The sequence below is a fragment of the Saimiri boliviensis genome, chromosome 16, assembly GCF_048565385.1.
Source record: "Saimiri boliviensis isolate mSaiBol1 chromosome 16, mSaiBol1.pri, whole genome shotgun sequence".
In the NCBI taxonomy this organism is placed as follows: Eukaryota; Metazoa; Chordata; class Mammalia; order Primates; family Cebidae; genus Saimiri; species Saimiri boliviensis.
Genome location: NC_133464.1, coordinates 3,605,417 through 3,618,812, shown reverse-complemented (window position 1 = coordinate 3,618,812; position 13,396 = coordinate 3,605,417). Strand labels below are relative to the sequence as shown.

General features: G+C 52.2%; 1 protein-coding gene across 1 annotated transcript in view; it reads left to right on the top strand.

Moving 5' to 3' along the window:
- COL4A2 (collagen type IV alpha 2 chain) overlaps nucleotides 1-11,108 on the top strand; it is a 200,266-nt gene extending 189,158 nt beyond the window's left edge. Inside the window, exons 42-48 of the mRNA XM_003928248.4 lie at nucleotides 1,310-1,471; nucleotides 1,571-1,669; nucleotides 2,006-2,152; nucleotides 2,309-2,425; nucleotides 4,229-4,420; nucleotides 5,728-6,014; nucleotides 10,045-11,108. Of these exons, the coding sequence (XP_003928297.2) occupies nucleotides 1,310-1,471; nucleotides 1,571-1,669; nucleotides 2,006-2,152; nucleotides 2,309-2,425; nucleotides 4,229-4,420; nucleotides 5,728-6,014; nucleotides 10,045-10,302 (1,262 nt within the window). The 3' untranslated portion in view covers nucleotides 10,303-11,108. The remainder of the gene's footprint in view (nucleotides 1-1,309; nucleotides 1,472-1,570; nucleotides 1,670-2,005; nucleotides 2,153-2,308; nucleotides 2,426-4,228; nucleotides 4,421-5,727; nucleotides 6,015-10,044) is intronic.
- Nucleotides 11,109-13,396: the final 2,288 nt, after the last annotated feature.

Genomic DNA, 13,396 nt, shown 5'->3' with positions numbered 1-13,396 from the left:
GTATTGTGCTTAGACACATATTAAATTTAATTTGCATTCCCTAATCACAAATGACCTGAATATTGGAAAGAGAGGATGTAAACATGAAGTCACTCCTCAAACAAGTATTTGTGCGTCAAGGTTCACAGCAGTGCTATTCACAAGCACCAGGAGCTGAAAGCCACCCAAGGGTCCATCGACAGAGGAATTAAGAAGCAAAATGCAGTCATTGTACGCACCATGGAAGAGGAGGTTGTCTTTTTTGTTTGGGTTTTGTTTTGTTTTGTTTTTTGAGACAGTCTTGCTCCGTCGTCCAGGCTGGAGTGCAATGGTGCAATCTTGGCTCACTGCAACTTCTGCCTCCCGCGTTCAAGGAATTCTCGTGCCTCAGCCCCACCTAGTAGCTGAGATTACAGGCACCTGCCACCATGCCAAGCTAATTTTTATATATTTAGTAGAGATGGGTTTTCACCATGTCTTCCAGGCTGGTCTCAATCTCTTGACCTCAAGCAATCAGCCCACCTTGGCCTCCCAAAGTGCTAAGATTACAAGTATGAGCCACCGCACCCAGCCTGTTTGGTTTTTTTGAGACAGAGTCTGGTTCTGTCACCCAGGCTGGAGTCCAGTGGTGTGATCACAGCTTACTGAAGGCTCAACCTTCCAGGCTGTGTGATCCTCCCTCCTCAGCCTCCGAAGTAGCTGGGACTACAGGCATGCCCCACCATGCCCAGCTAATTTTTTGTAGTTTTTGTAGAGATGAAGTCTCGCTATGTTGCCCAGGCTTGTCTTGAACTCCTGGGCTCAAGTAATCTACCTGCCTCAGACTCCCAAAGTGCTGAGATTACAGGTGTGAACCACCATGTCTTAAAAAGACTGCTACCACCTAGATGGCCCTTGAGGACATTCTGCTGAGTGAAAGAACCCAGTCACAAAACGACCGACTCTGTGATTCCACACACGTGAGGCCCTGAAGTCATCAACTTCATAGAAACAGAAGGCAGAACAGCTGTTGCTAAGGGTCAGGGGAGGGGTACACGGAAAGTGAGTGCTTCACAGGGACAGATTTCAGTTTCGGATGATGAGAAAGTTCTGGAGATTGCCGGTGGTGAAAGTTGCCCAGCAATGCAAATATGTTTAATGCCACTGAACCGTGCACCTAAAAATGGTTAAAATGGTAAATTTTATGTTATACATATTTTATGACAACTTTTTAAAAAGAAAGACAAAGTCATGCCATGTCGCAAACTTGCCAGAGGCTGTCCCCCAAATGCGTGACTGTGCACCTGGCTGCACAGTTTAAACCCTCCCTTCTTGTCCCTAATGCCAACAGGTTATCGGGGCCCACCCGGGCCACCGGGATCTGCTGCTCTTCCTGGAAGCAAAGGTGACACAGGGAACCCAGGAGCTCCGGGAACCCCAGGGACCAAAGGATGGGTCGGGGACCCTGGGCCCCAGGGCAGGCCCGGCGTGCTCGGTCTCCCGGGAGAAAAAGGTAATGGTGCTCATGGCGGTGCGCCAGCAACCCTGGCCGCGGTGCGAGGAGCCCCTCCCCACAGACCTCCATGTCCCTAATGTCTTGTTTGTGTTGTAGGGCCCAGGGGTGAACAAGGCTTCATGGGGAACCCTGGACCCCCCGGACCTGTGGGTGACAGAGGCCCCAAGGGACCCAAGGGAGACCCAGGATTCCCTGGTAAGTGACCGTCTGCGTGCCTGCAGAGATAGCAGCTCAGGCCAGCCTCTCTAGGCCTGGGGACATCCTGAAGGTCAAACAGCCAGAAGGTCCTCTCTGGCGTGGGTCACATGCTGTAAAGAGCAGGGAGGGCTTTGGGGAATGGAAAGTTTAATATTCAAACGTCAGGCGCTGAGTCACGGCTCGGGCCCCTTAGTGTCTGGCTCATCTCTAGAAAGCACAACTGTCCAGGAAGCTCCAAAAGGAGCCTCCAGGGGTAAGAAACACAGTAGCACTCAGAGCAAGAGAGTGGAATGACCTTGCGTGTTTACTGGGGCCTCTCTGTTTCCCTTCTAGGTGCCCCCGGCATCGTGGGAGCCCCCGGGATTGCAGGAATCCCCCAGAGGATTGCTACCCAACCAGGGACAGTAGGTCCCCAGGGGAGGCGAGGCCCTCCTGGGGCACCCGGGGAGATGGGGCCCCAGGGCCCCCCCGGAGAACCAGGTAGGGTGCTGAGCTGGGGCCTGGATCCCCACGGGGCCGCCTGGGCGATGCCGGGGACTGCTGGCGTTGCATCCTCTTGTGTTCCCTGCAGATCGCCAGCTGTGCCAGCGTGGTCACAGTTTCCAGCCATACTCACACTTCTTTGGTGGCTTGCAGGTTTCCGTGGGGCTCCAGGGAAAGCCGGGCCCCAGGGAAGAGGCGGCGTGTCTGCTGTTCCCGGCTTCCGGGGAGAGGAAGGGCCCATAGGCCACCAGGGGCCGGTTGGCCAAGAAGGTGAGTGAGCGGTAGGGAGGGAACCTCCCAGGTCCCCGTGCTGAGTCTGACTCACACGCTGTGGTCTGCAGGAGGAGGACACGAGTGCCCAGAAAAGCCAGAAATGAGGTGTTGCCCCATCCTCCTGCTCCTACTCTGCACAGGCCGCGCCGCTCCCATGCCCAGCAGAGCACCTGGCACCAAGTCCGGGGACAGCCTCCCTCCCTTTCCTGGGCCACCTGCCGGTGCTGCGAAGGGAGTGGGGATGAGCAGACTTCAAGGGTCAGGATTCAAACCGAATCCAAAAAGAAACCAACTATTTACATTTACAAGAGCCACACTACAAAGCCGTCTTTTTTTTTTTTTTTTTTTGAGGCAGTCTTGCTCTGTCTTGCCCAAGCTGGAGTACAGTGGCGCGATCTCTGTTCACTGCAGGCTCCATCTTCCAGGTTCACACAATTCTCCTGTCTCAGCCTCCCAAGTAGCTGGGACTACTTGGCATGTGCCACCACATCCAGCTAATTTTTTTTTTATTTTAGTAGCGACCAGATTTCACCATGTTGGTCAGGCTGATCTCAAACTCCTGACCTCAAGTGATCCGACCGCCTTGGGCTCCCAGAGTGCTGGGATTACAGGAGTTAGCTACCATGCCCAGCCATCTTACTTATTTTTTTTTAATTATTTGCACACATGCAGAATGAGATAAGCCAGGAATAACAGCTGTTCATGCAAAAAGAATTCTCAAAATTTGTCTTAATCAACCTGAGCCTAGTTTGAGCCAATGGTCGGAGCACTGAAATTAAAATTAAACAGATGGCCAGGCGCGGTGGCTCAAGCCTGTAATCCCAGCACTTTGGGAGGCCGAGGCGGGTGGATCACGAGGTCAAGAGATCGAGACCATCCTGGTCAACATGGTGAAACCCCGTCTCTACTAAAAATACAAAAAACTAGCTGGGCGTGGTGGTGCATGCCTGTAATCCCAGCTACTCAGGAGGCTGAGGCAGGAGAATTGCCTGAACCCAGGAGGCGGAGGTTGCGGTGAGCCGAGATCGCGCCATTGCACTCCAGCCTGGGTAACAAGAGCGAAACTCTGTCTCAAAAAAAAAAAAAATAAATTAAACAGAGGTAGCATTATCGGTGTCCAAGTCAAAGAAATAGCAGTCCCCTGGCCCTGGAGACAGACCCACAACCAGCAAGTTATGGGCCCGTGTGGTGCACCCAGAAACAAATGCTGGCAAGTCAGAGCCCACGCGGCGCAGGAGAGGTGTCCCGGGAGAAAGGGGCATGACCGTGAGTGTCCCTTGGAAGGGGAGGGGACTGAGAAACATTCACAGGGCTGCCGTGCTTTAGGCGGATGAGCCGCCCCAGTGTGTTCCAGGGTGGGAGTTAAGGAAGCGCAGAAAGAACATTCTAACCCAGGATCTGGTCAAGTGCACAGTCAGCAGAGCCTGCGATGAGCCGCCTCTCCTGGAAGTGTCCAGCAGCGGGGGATCACTGCTGGGGGTGGGGCTGCCCTGTGATACTCTCCGGGCACTTCCAACTCCAGGCACGTTGCGTGCACCCTGAGGGGCACACGCCTACCTGTGGCTGACTGAGTCCTTTATGGAAAGGCCCCCTCCTCTGTGCCCAGTGCCCTCCCGGCCATCATTTCCTGCTGCTGAGCACAAAGTCTTGGTCAAATCCTTCCCAAGAGTCTCTTGATCTCCACAGACTGAGCCCTGAGGTCTGGGTGTGCCTATAAACTGCCCTGCACGCCTGGGTCCCTAGGTTTCCGTGGGCGGCTGTCAAGGGGGCTGCTGTGTCTCTCTCTTTCTCGGGCCACAGGAGTGCCAGGCCGTCCAGGGAGCCCAGGCCTGCCCGGCATGCCAGGCCGCAGCGTCAGCATCGGCTACCTCCTGGTGAAGCACAGCCAGACGGACCAGGAGCCCATGTGCCCTGTGGGCATGAACAAGCTCTGGAGCGGGTACAGCCTGCTGTACTTTGAGGGCCAGGAGAAAGCGCACAACCAGGACCTGGGTAGGTACCACCCGCCCGGTTCCTGCAGCCTGCTCAGGGCTGGCCCGGAAGCAGCCACAGTCAGAGGGCCACAGCGAGACTCCCGAACCCTCCACAGCTGATGAGTTCCCCTGATGGAAGGGTCCACCCGCATTCCTGGTGGTACAGAAAGATAAAACGGCCTTTGTAGCAGAACCTTACAAAGCCCAGAAACCTCAGGGCATTAACACCGGGACCTGCCTTTTAACTTGGTATCAGCTTCCACAGGCTCCATGTGACCCCTCTGACCCTGGCCCCTCTCCAGCGGAGGCCACCGATGGCTTCACCTCCTTCTTGCCTTTTGACACAAGTTCTGTAGACTTGGAGTCAGGCAGGGGCCCTGAGGGGCTGGGGTTCGTATCATACTCCTCGCACACAATCCCCCCTGGAAAATGGACAGATGGACACGTGTACATGGTCTTATTCAAGGAAGCCTTTAAAAGTCATGAAAGTGACTTCGAATGCAGAAAATGCAACACACACAAGTTACAAGTGGAGGTGGCTTAGTATCAGATCCCCCATGAGTGGGTGACAGGAAGGGTCTCCAGGACACAGGACACATTCTACCTCCTTGGCACAGGTGACAGCAGGCATTCTGCCCCTGGGCACCTGAAGCTGGCCTCATGGCACCTGCACACTCTGTACTCCACTTCCACAGTCGGTTTCTTGAGAACAGCTGAGCAAGGGCCGCCAAGGATAAGGGCCTAAAATAGATCTGGGAACAGGGCCAAGGAGGCAGGCCCAGCAGTGGGTGTTTGCTAAAGGTGCACCTCTGGCTCTGAGCTTTTCAGCAATCCATGTGAAGAGGGAAGCCCACTTAGCCGCAGCAGTCACCAGGGCCAGGAGAGAAAGGCTGTCTTTGTTTCCAGAAGCAATAAGGCTACATGGACGGGAGAGGAGCCAGGGCCCCTTCTTGGGTGGCTCCTTGTGGTCAAAGAGTGACCCCTAGGAGGCCATCAGAGGTTTCTTGGGGCCAGTGCTATAAGACCCCACTAAGGTAGGGCTCACCCAAAATGCTGTTCCATGAAGATGCTACTCCCGGCTGATCCAGCTTGGCCCAGTATCTGTGATAACCTGTAGAACAGAGCTGTTCCAAAATGCCAGTGTAGTCTGTTTGATCCAAAAGACAAAAAGAAAGAAACTGAGAAGCCTCAGCCTGGCCCTCCCATAGGTGGCTGAACTCCACCAGGTGGCCTGGGGCAAGTCGGAGCCTCCTGGGCCAGGCTGGAGATGGCAGGTGCGTCTTCTGGCTGCACTGCGCTGTGATCTCACGGCCCCTCCTTCCTCAGGGCTGGCGGGCTCCTGCCTGGCGAGGTTCAGCACCATGCCCTTTCTCTACTGCAACCCTGGGGACGTCTGCTACTATGCCAGCCGGAACGACAAGTCCTACTGGCTCTCCACCACCGCCCCGCTGCCCATGATGCCCGTGGCCGAAGACGAGATCAAGCCCTACATCAGCCGCTGCTCTGTGTGCGAGGCCCCGGCCGTCGCCATTGCTGTCCACAGCCAAGATGTCTCCATCCCCCACTGCCCAGCTGGGTGGCGGAGTTTGTGGATCGGATATTCCTTCCTCATGGTATGTGGTATTTGCCCAGCTCCCCTCCCCAACCGCAGCCTGGCAGGGGACACAGCCAGAACAGCTGGCTGCCTTTGTAAAAGTGATCAGGGCCGTTGTTTAGGGTGTGCACTGCACAAGGGCACTTGGCCCAGGGAGTGAGAGCTGGAGTACAGCTTACACTTTGCTAACTGAGCCATGTGCTGGGCACAGGGCTGCCCCCACAGAGAAAGGGCACATTAATTTGCCATCAGGCCTTGTAAGGAGTGAGTGTAACCAGGAAGAATTTGCCTGCCATCCGTCTTACTAGGCACAACACCAACACCAGAGGTACAGCTGCTTTGGGTTTACCAGAAGTCTAAATAGAGGGAAGACTTTTCTCCAGAATCCTGATCTGATTTAGAATCTATCTGAAACCTAGAATACCCTCAAGAAATACCTAGTAACTGGCTGCCTTAAAATGGATATACATTCCTGGGGAAATTTATGGAATAGCTTTGGGTATAAAATAGAGAGGCTGCGGATACTTTGAAAGCCAGGAGAAGGTATACAACCAGGACCTGGGATGGTGCCGCCCACCCTGCCAGATGGCCTCTGGGCATAAAATAGAGAACCCTCAGCTTTGGCCAGCTTCAGGTTTAGCCTAACCTCAAGGGGAGAGACCACAGCACCAGAGTGTCTTTTGCAATGTTACCTCTTGAAGCAGAGGCTCCTCAACTTGGAATGGGGTCCCCTCCCACTAAATTCGTGGTAAGATGAAGGTATCATAAGTTGAAAGTGCATTTTCAATGTACGATGGGTTTATCTGGCTGTAGCCCCACCAGAAATCAAATAGTGAATTGAATACATGCTTCTTTTGCACCATCAAACAGTTCAAAAATCGTTAAGTCTAACCATGGTAAATCAGGGACCATCTATATATTATAGTAGTAAGAAGAGAAAGTCTCGCTGAGAACAGTGGGTCTTCCGTCAAGTTTATTTATATGCATCATAACTGTCATAACTCCAGCTATATTGATCAGATGCCCAGCATGGCATCCGATTAAATATTTCATAAATTATATATATCACATAATACATAAATTGCATAATGATTACTAACCTTTCAAAACATCAGGAAAAACATCCAGATTCTAGGAACGGAAGGGAAAGACCAGCATTGCCATTTTAATAGGTATTGTTGCTGGGGTAAGGTGGAGCAACAGGATACCAAATCCTGGGCAGGGACAGGCACAATTTCTACTTTTCCAGAAGCTTTTCATACTTTGCAGCAACCTTCTTTTGTGTCACAGTGACCTTCAGGGTGCTCCTGTGCCATGGAGGAAGTAAGCTTTGGTTGGTCCAATTTTTTGAACCCCCATTGTTAAGTTCAAAGTAAATGAGCCTCTCTCTTGCGAAGGGCATGATGACACAGAATTCCAAAAGGCCAGGCATTTCCTGTTTCATTAGCAATCAAGTTGCAAATTAATGTCACAAGCTAAGCGGACATTTTCCTCCACACACATAACTCTCTGCTTAAATAAATGGCTGACAGCCCCAGCAAGCCTGGAACTTGACATCCCCAAAAGGCACAGGTTGAGACAGATCCTGTCACCCTGCCAACAGAGGCAGGGGTCAGGACAGACTGGCCAGAAGTACCGTGACTTCTGAGAACAACAGAAAGTCCCTGTTGGCCCTGATGATGGATAAGTGAGCAGACACATCTGTGTACTTCCCAGATGTGCCCCAACTGCTATCTAGGAGACAGGACTCAAACCAAGACAGCTGTGTGCCTCGTCTGTGCTTTAAATGCTCTTTGATCCCTTCTGTGAAGTGATGAGCGTATGGTACTACTAGGACTGCTGGCATCTCAGCATACTGAGAGGACAGCTTGGCAGAGAGCAGCTGCCCTACCATCTCCAGTGGGTACACAGAGGCAGGAGCAGCGCTGAGGCTAGCACCTGGCTCACCCTTCCTTTGTCCCTGAGAATGGGTGACTCCAGAGGATGCATTTTCTGCATTTCCCGCAAGCAAGCACCACGTGGGAGGGAGGACTGGGCAGAGCCCCGGATGTGACCGCAGCAGCAAAAGCCATTTGCCTCCCCACCCCTCAGTGTCCTCTCAAAACTGGTCTGGTGGAGGCTGCAAATATCTAGCCGGCCATTATTTTAGTTCCTCTTTTGTTAATTCTGGCTACAATATGCAGCCCTCGAGGCCCCTTCTCTGGGTCAGCCTCTCATCCAGGCAGTTCTCTTTAAGATATATGAGCTGCTGTGAGTACCAAGACCAGAGGCTTGTCCACTGAAAGGAGCGCATTGGATAGGGTGTGTGTGTGCCTGCACTGTGTGCCCTTACACACTGTGTATATGCATGCATCTGTGTGTACATGAGTGTACACCGTGTGTGCATGTATGCTTGTGTGCATGTGTGTGTGTGCAGCAAACTCAGCTCTTACCTGGCTGGTGCCAGCCACTAAGACTTCTCACATTTCACTTCTGACCTCAGTCTGGGAGTTCCAGGCATCTCCCTGGGGCAGCTCCCAGCATGGCCTCAGCTCCTTCTGACCAAAATGAAGCCAGAGATGCCCTGAAGGATGGATCCACTTCTTACTACCTGCTCATTAGCAGACAGGAGCAGGGCAGCACGGGGCTGGACAGGCTTCTGCCTTCTGTGAGCAGAACACTTTTTAAAGGTTTTTTGGTTTTTTTGTATTCAAAGGAAAGCTTAAACTGCCCAAATACGTCAGAGGGCAGCCCCTTTTTTCCCTGCAAACTGAACTGAGGTATTTCTGTTCTAAGTAAACAGATTCCGAAGCCCAAAAAAAGTCTCCCAAAGGAATTTGCACCCACCACCAGCACTCACACCTGCCAGCCACTGTCATCCAGCAGGTGCCGGCACTCGGGATCCCTGCCCACAGAAACCCACTCAGCGCCTGCTTGGCCAAGCCAAATGGCACTTAAACTCTGGGGTCCAGGAGGCCTGCCATGCGCTCCCGTAAAGGCTAAACATGTTGGTGTAATGAAAGTAGAACTTTAAAATGGAAAAAAAAAAAAAAAAAAAAAGGCTCCCTTGAAAATGTCACCCGTCTCCCAGCCACAGCCAGCAGCCTCAGAATCAACTAATCACTTAACAACCTCTGACTGAAATATATATATACAGTATTTAATTACACAAATAATGCATATTTATTGCAAAAAATCAGGAAGTGCAGATATTTTTTAAAATAACTAAAATGAGGCCAGGTGTGGTGGCTCACACCCGTAATCCCAGCACTTTGGGAGGCCGAGGCGGGTGGATCACAAGGTCAAGAGATCAAGACCATCCTGGTCAACATGGTGAAACCCCGTCTCTACTAAAAATACAAAAAATTAGCTGGGTATGGTGGTGCGCACCTGTAATCCCAGCTACTCAGGAGACTGAGGCAGGAGAATTGCTTGAATCCAGGAGACAGAGGATTCGGTGAGCTGAGATCGCGCCATTGCACTCCAGCCTGGGTAACTAAGAGCGAAACTCCATCTCAAAGAAAATAATAATGATAATAACTAAAATGAGTCATCTTTCCTCCCTGATCATCAGCATTTTCAGAGAAGGGGCTTCTGATATTTTTAACTTATCAACCTCAGATGGTAGCCTACATCTTAATTTATTTTTTTCTTTTAAAAAGAGTAAACATTGTGTTATCTCTTCTACCGGGTATTTTTCTTTGAATGGTTAGGTAGATGGTTCATTTTGTTACCAAAATGTAGTCAATGACATCTACCGCTCACATCTGCAGTCACGGCTCTAGTTCTTATGGAACAGCCAGCCTGGCTGTGAACTGACCTCATGTACCTGCCTCTGCAGCACGTCCCAGTGCCTGGGGCTGCCTCCTGCGGGGGACCCAGGTGCATTTCACTAGCCCCCTCTTGCTGAAGGTGCCTTCGAGAGGATACTGCATGTCCGTATTGACACAGATGGATGGTGATGGTTTGCTGCTCAGTAAAAACAAACGACACAGAAGAGGGCTATGCCCTGACCCCGGGCCACCTCCAGCCTGTGATTCCTAACCCTGTCCCGCCCCCTCTCTGTGCAGCACACAGCAGCGGGAGATGAAGGCGGTGGCCAGTCACTGGTGTCACCGGGCAGCTGTCTGGAGGACTTCCGCGCCACGCCATTCATCGAGTGCAATGGAGGCCGCGGCACCTGCCACTACTACGCCAACAAGTACAGCTTCTGGCTGACCACCATCCCTGAGCAGAGCTTCCAGGGCTCGCCCTCGGCCGACACACTCAAGGCCGGCCTCATCCGCACGCACATCAGCCGCTGCCAGGTGTGCATGAAGAACCTGTGAGCCGGCGTGCCAGCACGGGCCGTATTGGTGCTTATTCTTAACTCATTACCTCAGGTGCCTACCCAAAAATTGATTTTATTTTTTTTTTCTTTAAAAAAAAAGTCTACCAAAGGAATTTGCACCCAGCACCAGCACTTACAGCTGCCAGCCACTGTCATCCAGCAGGTGCAGGCACTCGGGATCTCTGCCCATAGAAACCCCGGGGCAGCCCTGGCCCCATCACCCCTGCTAGATGTCCCTGGAGGCACAGCTAACCACTTCGTGCACACTCATGTAGCCACTGCACTTTCAAACGCCACAGACAACTCACATTGTTCAGCTCACCTCCCGGGGTGGTGTGGACAAGACAGTAGCACACAGGCGGCCAGTGTGGCCCCAGGCCCGAGGGCCTCAGGCGCCCGGCCCCACGTGAGGGTCCCGCGGGTGGGCCTGGCCCTGCTTGCTACGCCAACGTTATGCCAGCTCTGTGTTCTCCCAAATACGGTTGATGTGAATTACCTTAGAGGCAAAACTGCTCTTTATTTTAAAAAACACGATGATCACACTGCAGCCGGTCAGCCTTTTCCACAGCCCTGTAGACCACTGGGGTTGGCAGAACAGGAGGAAGTGGAGACCTTTCTAGGCGTCATTGTCAGCCCTGCTACTGGAAGGTACACACCATAGGTCGGAAGTGATGTCCCCACTGCCCCATCTTGTCCCTGAGATTAACCCCTCCACTGCTGAAGGTGAGCTGTGCTCTTCTAACTATTCCTTCCTCTGTAACAACCACAAAATAAAACTTGGTCTTGAATATTTTTAAGCCCCAAGTTGTTGACTGCCTTAATTTTCTCATGTCCATAGAGCAAAACGTTTGCTCAAGTGAACGCAAGGCACTGCGTCTGCCCACGCCGCTGTGTTTACACATGTCAGTAGAGTTGAAGCCATTTACGGTACTGTGGCCATTTCTTGTGGAATGTGTTTATGTTTACAACTCGCCAACGCTTACAGAAAACACCCCAACCAGGCCAGGCGCGGTGGCTCACACCTGTAATCCCAGCACTTTGGGAGGCCGAGGCAGGTGGATCACCTGAGGTCAGGAGCTCGAGACCACCCTGGCCAATGTGGTGAAACGCCATCTCTACTAAAAATACAAAATTAGCCAGGCCTGGTAGTAGACAGCTGTAATTCCAGCTACTTGGGAGGCTAAGACAGGAAAATCTCTTGAACCCGGGAGGCAGAGGTTGCAGAAAGCCAAGATCACACCACTATAGTCCAACCTGGGCAACAAAAGTGAAACTCCGGCTCAAAGAAAGAGAGAGAAAGAGAAGGAAGGGAGGGAGGGAGGGAGGAAGGAAGGAAGGAGAAAGAAAGAAAGAAAGGGAGGGAGGGAGGGAAGAAAACACCCCTGTTGTGCACAATGGCTCACGCCTGTAATCCACACTTTGGGAGGCCAAGGCAGACAGATCACCTGAGGTCAGGAGTTCAAGACCACCCTGACCAACATGGTGAAACCCCATCTCTACTAAAAATACAAAATTAGGCTGACGTGGTGGTAGGCACCTATAATTTCAGCTACTTGGGAGGCTGAGGCAGAAGAATCACTTGAACTCGGGAGGCGGAGATTGCAGAGAGCCGAGATCACGCCATTGCACTCCAGCCTGAGTAAAAATCATGAAACTGTGTCTCAAAAAAAAAAGGAAAGAAAACACCCGAAGCACCATTCGTGGGAATTTGGAGAAAGAGTACCACAAACGTATTTCCAAAGGCATTCACATTCAGTTCATTCCACCACAGGCTGGGTGCAATGTCTCACACCTGTAATCCCAGCGCTTTGGGAGGCTGAGGTGGGAGGATCACTTGAGCCCAGGAGTTTGAGACCAGCCTCAGTCATATAGTGGGACCCAAGGTTCAACTTACAGAGTTTATTTTTACCCTCTAAAATACAATCTCAAATTGAAGTTTTCCTAAGAAAAATGTTCACATTATGAAATAAATATGCTGCCTTAGAATGTGATTTTAAATGGATAAGCAGGGGCCCTGGCTCATGTTCCCACAGAAGCTGGCTGAGGCCAGGGCCTCTACACAGCAGGGCAATTTCAGAAAGCCGAGTGGGACCTGCGGGGGCGGGGGTGAAACCAGGAAGAAGGAAAGCCAAGTCCAGGGCGTGGGACGAAGGGGGTTACCACTGTGGGTGGTTTAGGCTTGATCCTGCTGGGACCCACCATGGAAGGAGCCTCAGATGGCCCAGCCGTGGCTTGGAAAGGAAGTGCTCATCGGCCGCTGTCCCGACTGCTCAGGGGTTGCCTAAGGCTGTTAATTCCCTGATGCTTCCAGGTGAGCCACACCAGCAGGGCTGAGCGGGCCCCTGCCAGATGCCAGCCCCAGGTAGATGACCAGGTGAAGCTGAGACACGGTGTGTCAGGCCGGCCACCACAGCAACAGCTGCAGCAAAGTGGTGGGCCCAGACTGTGTGGCACGGGACTGGAGCGACCAGAGTTTGCAGGCGCAGCAGCTCTGGAAGCTGGGCAGCAGCAATTCATTCTAGACGCCACCCCCCTGCCAAGGAGGCAACCACAGAGCGTGCTGCGGTCCTGAAGACCCCTGCTTGACTCGGGGTCAGCTTGACACCTGTGTGTGGGTCACACGGCAGAGTCAGTGCCCGGTGTTAAACACGAATGGAATGTTTGACCCTAAACCTAAAATAAATGAGAAGACGAAGATTCTCAACACATAACTGGATCCCAAAATGTGGATCCTAATATATAAACCAATCACAATTCATAAGCTCAACATCTGTGCCAAGGAGCCCACAGTCCCACTAAAGTATAGGGAGTGGAGGTGCCTCATCTGTAATCCAACCATTAGACCTCCTGCACCTTGAAAATCGAAGCTCTGTCCTTTATGGACCCTGTATGTTGCCTAAGAGAGATTTTTCCGGTCTAGTTTCTTGGTGCCAGGAATAACTGCCACCCTGAGAGCTGAGTGTGCTTGAACGACCCACTAATGGTGTGCCACATTTTCCAGAGGGTGGGTACCCCAAACTCACAATCACTTCTGCCTCCCAGCTGCTTCATACGGTGACTTTCAGCATCCCCGGCAGAGATGCTGCTGGGAT